This window comes from Anser brachyrhynchus (assembly GCF_964034855.1).
Source record: "Anser brachyrhynchus genome assembly, chromosome: 19".
In the NCBI taxonomy this organism is placed as follows: Eukaryota; Metazoa; Chordata; class Aves; order Anseriformes; family Anatidae; genus Anser; species Anser brachyrhynchus.
Genome location: NC_137712.1, coordinates 6,566,201 through 6,578,539, shown reverse-complemented (window position 1 = coordinate 6,578,539; position 12,339 = coordinate 6,566,201). Strand labels below are relative to the sequence as shown.

The window sequence follows — 12,339 nt, the reverse complement described above, 5'->3', positions numbered from 1 at the left end:
TCAATTCAGCTGCAAAAGCCGCTGGGTGCTCTGCACTCATCCTTCTTAGGGCTCAACAACTGCTCTAACTCAGTAGCTTAGTTTTACTTTTTTATTTCTCTATAAAGCAAGGAGGGGAGTGCAGAGAGGGCATCATTCTGTGAATTGTTGCCGAATTCTTTGAGCCAAGCCCAAGAAGCATCTCAGCACCTGTTGTTTTGAGACTTTGTATGAAGTGTACCCTAAAGTTAGACCACAGTTGAACTGTTTAAATGAAGTTCTCCTTTGAAAAGTGAAAACGACAGGCTATTAATTAACCAGTCGGTTGGAGTGTAAGGATATGTAACTGGAAAAGAAGTAAGAATGTTAATATAAGTAAGTTTTCTGAAGGGAAGATAAGTTAGGAAGAGTTAGGATAAAAGTTCCATTAGGAAGCTGGGAAAAGCACATCACCAGCACTAAAGTGACGAAATCACATAGAAAAGGAAAGTAACACTGTGAGAGAATACTCACTCCTAACAAATATATAAAAGTCGAACGTTTGGCTTTCTCTCAACACATGAAAGCATAGGTTAGTATTTTTTGTCTCAAATACATTAAAAAGTGTTTATTTTCTCTAATTAATATACTGTTTTCTTGCATAATAGTTTTAGGGTAGAATAAACATCACTGAAATGTTTTAAACAGTACAGCAGTTAAAATTCATGATTGCTTGACTTTGAATACATCAGTGGAACATACTAATACCTCAGGAATATCTACTACATTATGTACGAAAGGATTCTAGTACGGAGTAAGCACATGCCCTTTTAATCATGTTCCTGCTTGGAACTGCCTTTCGAATAGACGCCCTGTATTTTCAAATTGTGGACCTTCAAAGGCTAATAAATACAATATAATAGTACATTACAGGTGATAAAAGAGGAAAATTCCAAGCATATGCAGCTGCATAGCGAAGAGATTCAACGTAAACAGATGGAAGAAAACCAAGCTGCACATGTGAGCTTACCTTGTCTGAATATAAAGACTTCCATATTAATTGTCCTTGGGAGATGCAGCCAGACCATGAGAAGCTTTCTCACTGCACTGAGCTTCAGGAAGGCCTTGGGAAGCTCTAGGGAAGGAGTCGATAATCTTGCATTTATAAAGTTGCAGAGCTTTGCTCACCTTTTGTGTCTAGCAGTGCTCATTGCTGTATGTGCAAGCGCAGAGGATGAACGGATGGCAGCTCCTCTCTCCTGCTGTTTGCACGGGGAAGCACAATGCAAATCACGGACATGCTGCGGCAGTTGTGGGTGGTGATGGAAGCAAAGACATAGCTGGTAGGAAGTGACAGCTGGGAATACAAAAGAAAAAGCAATTGGGATTTGGAAGCAACAGGTGGGAACGGGAATCAGGAAACTCCAGTAAGATCTCTGAGGAGGCAGGAACTAATCCAGGCCTTGTTGAAAAGTACACTGGAAGGGCAACTTGAGGAGGAGGAGGAAAGGAAGCAGAGGCAGGGAAAATGCAGGAATATCGCATGACTGGAAAACAAATTACAAAAGGCAAGTTCCAAGTTCCTGAAAGCTGTACTCGTTTCTTAGCTTGATCTGTATCATAATATTTGTTTGTGAAGGATATGCTGCATTTTTAATGGAAAAGAGTGGCTCAGCTGTTACTTTAAGAGCAAAACAGAGCTAGTCTAACTATGAGGCTGCAACGAGCTCTTCCATGACAGCTGGACAGGAAAGGCACAAAAAGGGTTATTTAAAGTCCGCTTGCTCTCGGTGCAGTGGCAGGTGTGCTGGCAGACACCCGGGCTCAATGACCTTCTAGAGTTGTGCTCCCACAGTAACCAAGTGGGCTGGATGTGACTGACAGGGCCTCTGTGCCCTTAAAACGTAACATCTGAAGTTATCCCTTTGAGTCATGTTCTAGCTAGGCAAGGCAGCATACTGACATGGGAACTGCCACGTCCCCAGGCGTGATTTCACCTCACAGCGCCTCCACACAGAAGAGATGCTGGTGGCGGGCCAGAGGGGGTGGCTCAGGGCAGCTGCCGGTTTGGGTTCATGGGCCCAAAATGCCCCTCACACACGTATATATATGCGTATGAACACATTTCTGCCGGGGACCTCAGCCAGCCCCTGCCACCAAGGCAACCGGCCCCGTCCCCACACAGAAAGGGGGCGGCTGCGAGGGGCTGCGCGGGCTTCGAGCGGGGCCACCGCGTGCGCCCTCAGCGATCGCGCATGCGCACACCGCCCCCCCCCAGCTCCTCACACGCACACCTGCGCGCGCCGCCGCCCTTCTCCCCCTCTTCTCCCGCCTCTCGCGCCCTCCTCTGTGTCTCCGCGCCGCGCCCCGCCCCCCGCGAGGCTCAGCCAATGAGCGCCCGGCGTGGGGCGGCCGGCTGTGGAGGGAGGGGCGGGGCTTGTCCCTCCCCGCGGCTGCGCGCGCGGGCCGCCCGCGGCGGGGAGGAGAGGCGGTGCTCGCGCGTGCGCGCGGCGGGGGCGCTCGCCCGCTGCCGAGGAGGGGAAAGCCGGGGGCGCGCCTGCGCGTTGCGCCGCCCGCCCGCCCAGCGCCCGGCAGGGGGGCTCGGTGCGCATGCGCGCTGGCGCCCGCCGTCCCCCCCGTGCCCCGGAGGGGGGGTTGCTGCGCATGCGCGCCGCGCCGCCCGCCCCTCGCCAGCAGCAGCAGCGGCAGCAGGAGGAGGAGGAGGAGGCGGCGGCGACTCTGGCTGTGGGGAGCGTGAGGCAGCGCGGGCGCCGCTGGTACCCGGGAGCCCCAGGTCCGGCCGGAGGAGGCGGGAGCGTCCCGGAGGAGGAGGAGGAGGAGGAGGAGGAGGGAGCCTGAGCGGCGGCGGCAGGAGGAGGCGGCAGCAGGAGGAGTCAGCGCCCGGCCCCCCCCCCCTCCCCTCCTCTCCCCCCGCTCAGTCCCGTTACGGCCCCCCCCCGCCCTCCGCGCTCCGCAGCCACCACCATGTCGGCGCCGGCGGCCAAAGTCAGTAAGAAGGAGCTCAACTCCAACCACGATGGGGCCGACGAGACCTCAGGTGAGGCCGCGCCGGGCCCGGGGGGCGGGAAGGGGAAAGGGAAGGGAAAGCAGGGAAGGGAATGGCGGCCTCCGCCGCGGCCTCCGCCTCGCCCCGCGCCGCACCGACCGCCATTTTCCCCAGCCCCGCGGGCCGCGGCCGGGCCGGAGGCGGGAAGAGCGCGGTGGCGGCCGGGCGGATGTGCAGGCCCCGGCAGCGGGAGGAGGAGGAGGAGGAGGCCATGTTAGCGCCCTTTTGTCTCCGCTCCCCGGCCCGGCCTCCTTCCCCAGGGGCGCAGGCGGGGCCGGCCCGGGGGGCGCTGCGGCCTCGGCTTGGAGCAGCGGGGACCCCCCCCTCAGCCCGCCCGGCCGCCTTGCTCCTTCTCCCCCCCCCCCCCCCCCCTACTTCGCCTTCCCCCCTCGCTCGGCGGCCGCCGAGCCTCTCTCATTGTGCTCCGCCGCCGCCATGATGCTGCTCGGCCGCCTCCTGGGCTCGGCGCCGCCGCCGCGTGGTGCTGCCCCCGCCGCGCCGCGATGGAGCCGCCGCCGCCGCCTCCGGGGCCCTTCCCGGGCCGGCCCCGAGAGCCACGCGGTGCTGCGGGGGCCGGGCCGAGGAACCGCCCGCGCCTCCCCCACGTGCGATCGCGGTGGCTCCTCTCCTCCGGCTTTTTTTTTTTGTAACTTAATTAATTTATTTTCTTAAATCGGACGAGCAGTGCGGTTTCTAAGCGGCGGAGGAAGGGCGCGACGCGCTCGCCTGCCTCCTGTCCCGGCTCTCCGGTGCTGCGGGCCCCGCACGTGTTCGCCGCACCTGCGGGCTCCTCGGGGAGAGCTGGCTGCTGCCGCGGGCCGAGCCGGGCGGGGAGCTGGGAGCGGGGTTGGGAGCGAGCTGCACCGCTCCAGCTGCTTCCCGCTGCCGCTCATTCATCCCCCAGCACGCTAGGTAAACAGGCGCCCTTTAATCGAGAGCATTGCCAAGCGTTGTCCAGGGGAAGTTTTGCTGCGAAATTATCTGCCGGACCGTGACTTGGAAGGGGTTTTTTTACTCGTTTTCCTTACCCGACGTGCTTTTGAAGGTTTTTTCCTCATGCAACGTGCTTTTTGGTTTTTCGAAGGCGGCGCGTTCCCGGTTGTGTTGTTTCCATTGATGTTGCTGTCCCCTCTAAATTATTTAATGCTTCCACGTTCCTTCAAATCTGTTGGCCTTAGACATGCAACTTCTTCGTTACGTTCTTAGTACTAACTGTCGGGATTCGTTTACCATTTAAGTTGACTTGTAAAACTGTATAGAGGAATATGAGCTGGGATTTTTGGTGGTAAACGTGCTTTGATTCCCGTTTCGGGAAACTTGTTGGTGTTTCAGCCATAGTTCACCATGGAAGTAGCTGAGACTTTATGGCTTAATAACACTTAAGACACTCAGTAGAAATATCTTTGAACTTCTAAAATAGATCTCTAGAAAAGGTCTGAGGAGAAAACTCCGAGTGATTTGTCAGACTTGAGAATTAAGGGATTTTGATGCATTTTCATTTGTTTTTCAGAAAAAGAGCAACAGGAAGCAATTGAACACATTGATGAAGTACAGAATGAAATAGACAGGTAAACATTAGAAAACTTGACAAGTTTTTAGTGGGAAGTAAAAGACTTTCAGTAATAAAATATTTAGTAAAGTAAGTGCTTGGTAGTAGTTCTCAGTGTCTTCAGACTCCCACATGATATACTTGTGTTCTGGTCTGATCAGATGTAACAAGTATTTGTGTAAATTCAAAAAATCGGAAGAAGTATCCTGATTTCTTGTTTAATTGTTTAAAGTTAAAAATGTAGAGCTTGAGCTTAATTTTTTAATGCACTGTGATAGTTTTGATAAGAGGTTTATTTCTCACTGCTTTCTCAAGTTAATTTGTATGCCACTTTGCAAAAGTATTTTCACGTTTGTAAGCAGAACTGAAAACTTTGTTGAAAAAGTTAGCTTTATTATAAATCTCTATTATATATTTGAGTGCTTGTAGAATAATAGAAAATGTCACTGAAAAATTAGTTTCATATCCCCAAACTCTGTGGGTTCTGTGTCAGTATTTGCCTGTATCTTACCTCCACGTGCACTGTGCTACAAAGTGCAAGTGACAAGTGAGGCTCTGTCCCTGTGGAACAGTTGCAATATCAGGGCTCTAACTTTTATAAAGCCAACGAAGTGTTAATGTCCATAAGATTTTAATTGCGTGTGGTACTAAATTGCTTTTGTTATAGTCACGCTCATCTGCCCCAGAATTATAAAGGGCAGGCGATAGTTTTATATGCTGTCCATCTACAGGTGACTTGCAAACAAAACGCTTAACAGGCTACTTAGCATAAATAAGGGTCTGTCCCGCACGTAATGCTGCAAAACATACAGCGTGTTAAGAACACTTCATTAAGATGAGCGTGATTGCTTCTGGTAGTGTATTTCCTAATAGTGGTTACAGGTTTGGGTTTCTGTTTTTTTTGTTTGAGCTCCCTCATTTGTTGTGCGTGGCTGAGTAGTTTAATTAAATCTATTCAGTTTTAGCTAAGTACTGATGATACATCTTCAAATTTCAGTTCTCTCTCCTGAGGTTAACGTGGCTCTGTCTGTTACAGACTGAATGAACAAGCCAGTGAGGAAATTTTGAAAGTAGAACAGAAATACAACAAACTCCGCCAACCATTCTTCCAGAAGAGGTCAGAATTGATCGCCAAAATCCCAAATTTCTGGGTAACAACATTTGTCAACCACCCACAAGGTATATTCTTAATAGCTCCCTTTTTTTTCCTGTAAATTCAGTTTCCTTGCTTGTAACGCAAGCCTCTTGCGGTTCTTAGTGTTTTCTAGGATAGTTACTTGGCATTAAACAGAAGCTTATGGGTACATATGCAAACACTTCCTTTTTGTGCTAGCATGCGTCTTAAAAGCTTTTTAGCTCTTACATTTGTTAACCAAAGGAACACCTTGATCACTAGAATTCCGGTAGTTTTCTTCCTGTATTATAAATTACAAGCTTCACACTTTATCAGTTAATCGTCTCCTTTAAAGAAAAGGAGGATTCTGGTATTTTATTTTATTTTTAAATTTGGGGTGACGTCCTTAGGACTGTTGACAATGTGCTGTTTGCAAGAGGACAAAAAAACGAGTACATATACTGCCTACATTGGGCAAACCACATATCTGGAAATCTGTTTTAGAGAGAAGAATAGATAGATGCTGCTTGTTAATGAACTGCAACAAGCAAATGTAATGTTATCTCAGCAAAATCACAAAGATGCTAATAGTCTGTTGGCTGCTATCTCAAAAAATGGGCCACAAGAAGTCAGCTTGGACAAATGTGTTGCTTTTCACATTGTATATAATGTCAATTTCCTGTATTTCGTGTCCATGACACACATTTCATAGCTTTGTTAATGTGGGACTACTGATTTTATCCTAGTATCTGCACTGCTGGGAGAAGAAGACGAAGAAGCACTGCATTATTTGACCAGAGTTGAGGTGACAGAATTTGAAGACATCAAATCAGGTTACAGAATAGATTTTGTGAGTATATTAAATATTTCTTCACTTGTGACTTTGCTGCTGTTTTGAATGTAGCCGTATAGTGGGTTGTAGTTCGTAACTTAATCTCTTCAGTTACCTGTTTAGTATGAGATTTGACTTGGCACATGTATGCTTACGTTTGTGGGTTCTAACTCTTTGCTTTCAAACCTGCAGTATTTTGATGAGAATCCATACTTTGAAAATAAAGTTCTCTCCAAAGAGTTTCATCTGAACGAAAGTGGAGACCCATCTTCAAAATCAACTGAGATCAAATGGAAATCTGGGAAGGTACGTATCTGTGCATCTGGGAGAGATAATTGCTGCTCTATGTGATACTTTTGCTTTCATTTATGTTCCTTTTACTTTCTTCCTTTTTTTCTTAATTGCAGCTGCCTCTTCCCACTTTTCTATATATGTAGTTCATGCGAGGTTTGGCATACACCATTTACGTGGAGATCTGTAGTGTATTCTCTCGTTCAGTTGAGCACCACAATTAAAACAGTGAAAGTACAAGTACGACCAGATGGAGAGACTAACAAGTACTCTAGTTTGTCTCTCTTTGGAATGGATCTAGGCTGCATTTTGTTGTTTTAAGATAATTATGAAATTAGGAATTCCAAGGACAGTGGGGTTGGGAGGGGTGGGGCAGATAGGGGGTGTCTAATTTTTCTGTTTTTTCTTAATTTCCCTTCCAGACACCATGTCTTTAGAGAAGTAGCATCCACACAATAATGTGGGCATATCTGTTACCCAGACAGTATTCAAACCGAATTAATGTTCTGTAGTTTCTGTAATAGTTGGGAGCCCTTTCATTTTATCCTAAAGGTTTTGAAATTAGTATTTAAAAGTAGAACTGGGGGTTGCATTTAAACTGCTGCTTGTTTTGTCACCATCAGGACAAGAAAATCTTTTTTTCACTGAGAACTGGAACTTTTCCTATTGTACAGAAATCACAGTCCTGAATGAAGCAGCTGAATGGTCTTACAATATACCACAAAACTAATGTGAATTTTGGTACTATTCTTCATTAAAAAATAAAAGTCTATGTATGTTGTGATTCTATCAAGAAAGCAAACATTGGGAGTTTGGAGTTACCTTATGACCAAAGCAAGAATAGATTTAAATAGAGGAGAATTGCTTTCTTTTCAAACTTAGCAAACAGTGTTGCAAACTTGCCAAACTTCTGGGGTAAGGTGGTGGATGTATTTTCTTATGACCATATGTTTTAGTGGCTTGTGCAAATTTTTATTCACTTATTACAACAAATGGCCTTAAGACTTCAAAGCAGAAAATCTTGGGTTAAGATCACTAGGCGGTTCTTCATCTCGCTATTAAGTTAAGGACAGAGCTTAGAGGTGTGGAGCCTGAGTGTTTCTTAAATTATGAGTTTATGTAGCAGTTGTAGCATTTAACTACAATAACAACTCTTGGAGTAGCATTAAGCTATCGTGAGATCTTTTAAAGTTTAGCATTTCAGTAAATACTTGGCATACTTGGGCTTCCCTGTGGCAGGGAAACAAAGAAAATGCAAGATCCTGTGAATTTTCAGTATTTCAGTGGAAGGCATTAAAAGAAGCAGGTGGGTTTACTGCTGAGTGATACCTTTTGCTATTAGTCCTTTGGGTTCTAATTGTGTCTTTTAAGATTTGTCCCTGAAAGAGGGAGTAAGTGACTTCTTGTAGTTGTTGAAGCATGTATGTTTCTAAATGGTGCTTGCTTAAAAAAAAAAAAAAGGCAGGCGGGGCACAATGTAAATACCGCTTCTTTAGGGAGCTTCTCAACTTTCTTTTCAGGATCTGACAAAACGTTCAAGCCAGACACAGAACAAAGCCAGTAGGAAGAGGCAGCATGAAGAGCCAGAAAGTTTCTTTACCTGGTTCACTGACCACTCTGATGCAGGGGCTGATGAACTAGGAGAAGTCATCAAGGATGACATCTGGCCAAATCCACTGCAGTACTACTTGGTAAGTATAGCACTGCGTTGTTGCTCCATATCCACAAAAGCACTGCGCAGGTAAAAGCGAATTTGATCACTGTAGTTAATGTCACATGTGTGTCTTTAAGGTTCCTGATATGGATGATGAAGAAGGGGAAGGAGAGGAGGATGATGACGATGATGAAGAGGAAGAAGGATTGGAGGATATTGATGAAGAAGGAGATGAAGATGAGGGGGAAGAAGATGAAGATGATGATGAGGGAGAGGAAGGCGAGGTGAGCATTCAGCCTTTACCTCTTCCATCTCTGGTGTATGAGAATAAGAAATTTATGAGGGACCTTCTTGTAAGGATATTGAGCCATTGGTACAAAGGTAAAGTAGTTTTCTGTAAAATCCTTGACAGAGTTGTTGGAGGAGAGGAGCAAAACTGTTAGTGCCTTAATTTGTGGCATGGTTTCAGTGTAGTGATGATTATATTTGCGTACGTGAGACTTCAAATAAATAATTTTAGTGAACATCTTGCAAGGAAGGTGCTCCAGGTGATTTAGGATATTAGCGTCTGTTCTAGCTTAACAAAATTTATCCAGCGAACTTTCTAGCAAAATTTTACTTGTAAAAAGCTCTTGTTGATGCATCCAGTTCTGTCATCCTCCCACCTGTCGGTTTATTTTGGCTTACTGCCAGCTTAGCCAAGACTCTTTGGGTTCAGGAATTAGCAGTTTTCTGTAGCAGCAAGTGGGTTTCCAGAGACACCATTCAAGGTGTTGGTAACTTAAGGCTTAGCATTAGCATGTCTTTGTTTCTGGTTGTGGAGGTAGGAGGGCTGTTGTGGCACCAGACACGCTGTGTGCTGAATAATGAGTTGTAGCCTAGAATATTACTAAATATTCTAAATATTCTTTCTAAAAATTAAATTTATGTTAATATTTCTAGTGATCTTTAAGTCAAGGTGATTTTTTTCTAATATGCCTGATGTGTTTTTCACTGCGACATCCAGTATTAACTGACTTTTACATGGATTGATGTTCATGGCAAGTGTTACTGTTCCTTAGTGAAGAGGGAGAGAGATCGTCATGAGTAATACTGTAGAGCTGTGGTCTCTTGGGTAGCAAAACATTCTGGCTATTGCATTTAAAAGTTCGTGCTATCTGAAGCTTTGTGATTAGATAATTTTTAATTGTTGCTTATCTTTCAACAGGAGGATGAAGGAGAAGACGACTAATTGAACACTGATGGATTCCAACCCCCCCCCCTCTTTTTACCTTTTTAATTTTTCTCCAGTCCCTGGGAGCAAGTTGCTGTCTTTTTTTTCTTGTGCTCAGTCGCCTTGTTCTCTTGAGGTCTCTTTTTCTCTCCTCTACACCATGGTTCACAATTTATTTTGGGGGAAATACCTTGAGCAGAACACAGTGGAAAAGAATCTACCAGTTTCTGTTTCAAGTTCATTTTTATCCCTTTCTGTCTCAAAACAAAAACTGTTTATGGAATCAACACACCATGTTCTGTGGGAAAAAAGAAAACCTTCTGCTCCCTTCACTCTGCTGGAAGCTGAAGAGTGCTAGGCCCCTGTGTAGTAGTGCATAGAATCTAGCTTTTTTCCTTCTTTCTCTGTATATTGGGCTCAGAGATTACACTGTGTCTCTATGTGAATATGGACAGTTAGCATTTACCAACATGTATCTGTCTACTTTCTCTTGTTTAAAAAAAAAAAGAAAAATAAAAAAAAATGGGGTTATAGAAGGTCAGCTGGGGTGGGTTTCAGATGTTTGGGTGGGTTAAGTGGGCATTTTGACAACATGGCTTCTTCTCCTTTGGCATGTTTAATTGTGATGTTTAACAAACATCCTCGCAGTTTAAGATGACACTTTTAAAATAAAATCTTCTCCTAATGATGACTTTGAGCCCTGCCACTTGATGGAGAATCAGAGCAGAACCTGTAGGATCTTATTTGGAATTGACATTCTCTATTGTAATTTTGTTCTTGTTTATTTTTAAATTCTTTTTTTTTGTTTCACTGGAAAGGAAAGAAAGATGCTCAGTTTTAAACGTTAAAGTGTACAAGTTGCTTTGTTACAATAAAACTAAATGTGTACACAAAGGGACTGGTTGGTCTTCACTGAAAGAAACAGTTGTAATACCCTGTTTTGACCTTGCTTATAGTTTCTTGGCTTTTTTGGGGGCATTTGGTCAGTATTTATGTAGTGCAATGCAACCTTGTGGTTCTGTGGACTGATAATCAGTTCGTTTAGGTTCCATTATTACAGTATTTGGAAAGTGTTTCATCTGGTAGCTACTTCTGCACACTCCGCTTCTTGAATTACATAACTCTAAGACAAGGCTGTAGATGCATATATACTTTGGGTGAAGACAGACATATATATATTCATAATCTGCAAAAAGAAAAATCGTTTGATTCTTAGATATTTTTTGAGTAACTTGCAGTACTGTATCTCCAGTAAATCAGTTTGCATGAAAAAACCCATGCGAGTTCAGAGTAAAAAGACCAAAGGGTCTCCTAGTAAGGCTTTGGTGGCTTTGGAAGTCTTTTCAGTTGAAAATAAATCTTAAGTGCAAGCTAATGTTTTGGGCTATTTCAATTAGCAAGATTCTTTGTGAAGCTCTTGTATAAAGAAGTTGTTACTTCCCTGCTTTCTTTCCTTGGTAGCAGCGTGTATATATGCTTTGGATGTACTTCTTTTTTTTCCCCATGTTAAGAGACTGCGTTTGAGTAGCTTATAATGATTTCACGTAGAGGTTGTTGGTACTGGTATTCCACAAAGTATAATGAAAGTTGTTTTAACATGCTGTGCTTTTGAAATATTTAAAAGATTGTATTTGCTAATCTCAAATTCAAACAGCTAGTTCTCTTTGGATGTGTAGAGAAGACTGTCTTCTGGGAAGACTTGCTCTTATATTCTCTGATTCCTTTTCCTCACAGAATTTGCTGTAGTCGAATTCTGCTTTTTTTCATGCTTAAGAATACACGTAGCAGAACAAGATTAATCTCTATTTGAGAGGTGCCCAAATAACACGGGGGGGAAAGAGTATTCTGTAAGTGTCGGGTCTATCTTGGATTCAGTCCAGTTATCGGAGACAATACAACATCCAGTCTGCCTGTGATCAGTGCAAAATAGGACAACCGTGTACTTTATTCCATCTCAACAAAAGCTTCTGCCCTGATCTTACTGTTTGCAGAGCAAATTAAAATAATTGTAATGGTTTCTTGCCATCTAGAGAGAGAACAAATGAAAACTATGAAGTCTATAATTTTTTCTTTTGATTCTTCTTTGTTATAAGATTAAAGTCCACTACCTGTTGCAGTAGCAGGTTGATGTGCTGTTACTTGCCCTGATGCCTCATAAATGTTACTTAATTTTTATGTAATCTTAATTGATCGTAGTTCTTTAAGGAAAATAATCTTTAGCTAGTCTTACTTTAATGCTTTGTGAAAAATACTGTGCCATTGTTGTTAACATGTCTGTTTGTTACTAGCAGAAAACCTTATAAAAACTGTTTTGAAAGTAATCAAAGCTTCAGGTTCTGTAAAGTCGAATACCATGAACAAGAAATGAAGTGTCTGGATAATCAAATGCTACTTTTGAGGTTTTTGTACACATTTACACGTTCTTTAGGATCTTACAGGGTGACAAAACACTCTTGCTACTGTATTGATAATACTGAATTTCCTGTGAAAGTTACTGGCTTACTCCTGGCAATGGCTAAAGAGTAAGCTGACGTACTAAAAAAGTAAACTATATTTGTTAAGTGTATCTTAAATTATTTTTTTCTAGCAATGGAAATGAGTAGGGATTAACACATTTCTCTGCAACACTGAACAACTACTACAGATGGCCATCACGTGCTC

At 44.2% G+C, this 12,339-nt stretch overlaps 1 protein-coding gene across 1 annotated transcript; it reads left to right on the top strand.

The window, feature by feature from the left end:
- The first annotated feature begins 2,620 nt into the window (after positions 1 to 2,620).
- On the top strand, positions 2,621 to 10,572 carry SET (SET nuclear proto-oncogene). Its single transcript, XM_080562398.1, has 8 exons — positions 2,621 to 3,016; positions 4,536 to 4,593; positions 5,611 to 5,753; positions 6,435 to 6,538; positions 6,713 to 6,826; positions 8,332 to 8,502; positions 8,603 to 8,749; positions 9,673 to 10,572. The coding sequence occupies exons 1-8, from the start codon at positions 2,944 to 2,946 to the stop codon at positions 9,694 to 9,696; spliced, it is 834 nt and encodes a 277-aa protein (XP_080418524.1). The 5' UTR covers positions 2,621 to 2,943; the 3' UTR covers positions 9,697 to 10,572.
- Positions 10,573 to 12,339: the final 1,767 nt, after the last annotated feature.

What these genes read in the sequence shown, in the direction of transcription:
- SET (XM_080562398.1), top strand. Translation starts at nt 2,944, where the DNA reads ATGTCGGCGCCGGCGGCCAAAGTCAGTAAGAAGGAGCTCAACTCCAAC. An exon ending in ATCCACTGCAGTACTACTTG is followed by an intron (nt 8,503 to 8,602) that starts GTAAGTATAGCA and finishes TGTGTCTTTAAG; the next exon opens with GTTCCTGATATGGATGATGA. An exon ending in ATGAGGGAGAGGAAGGCGAG is followed by an intron (nt 8,750 to 9,672) that starts GTGAGCATTCAG and finishes ATCTTTCAACAG; the next exon opens with GAGGATGAAGGAGAAGACGA.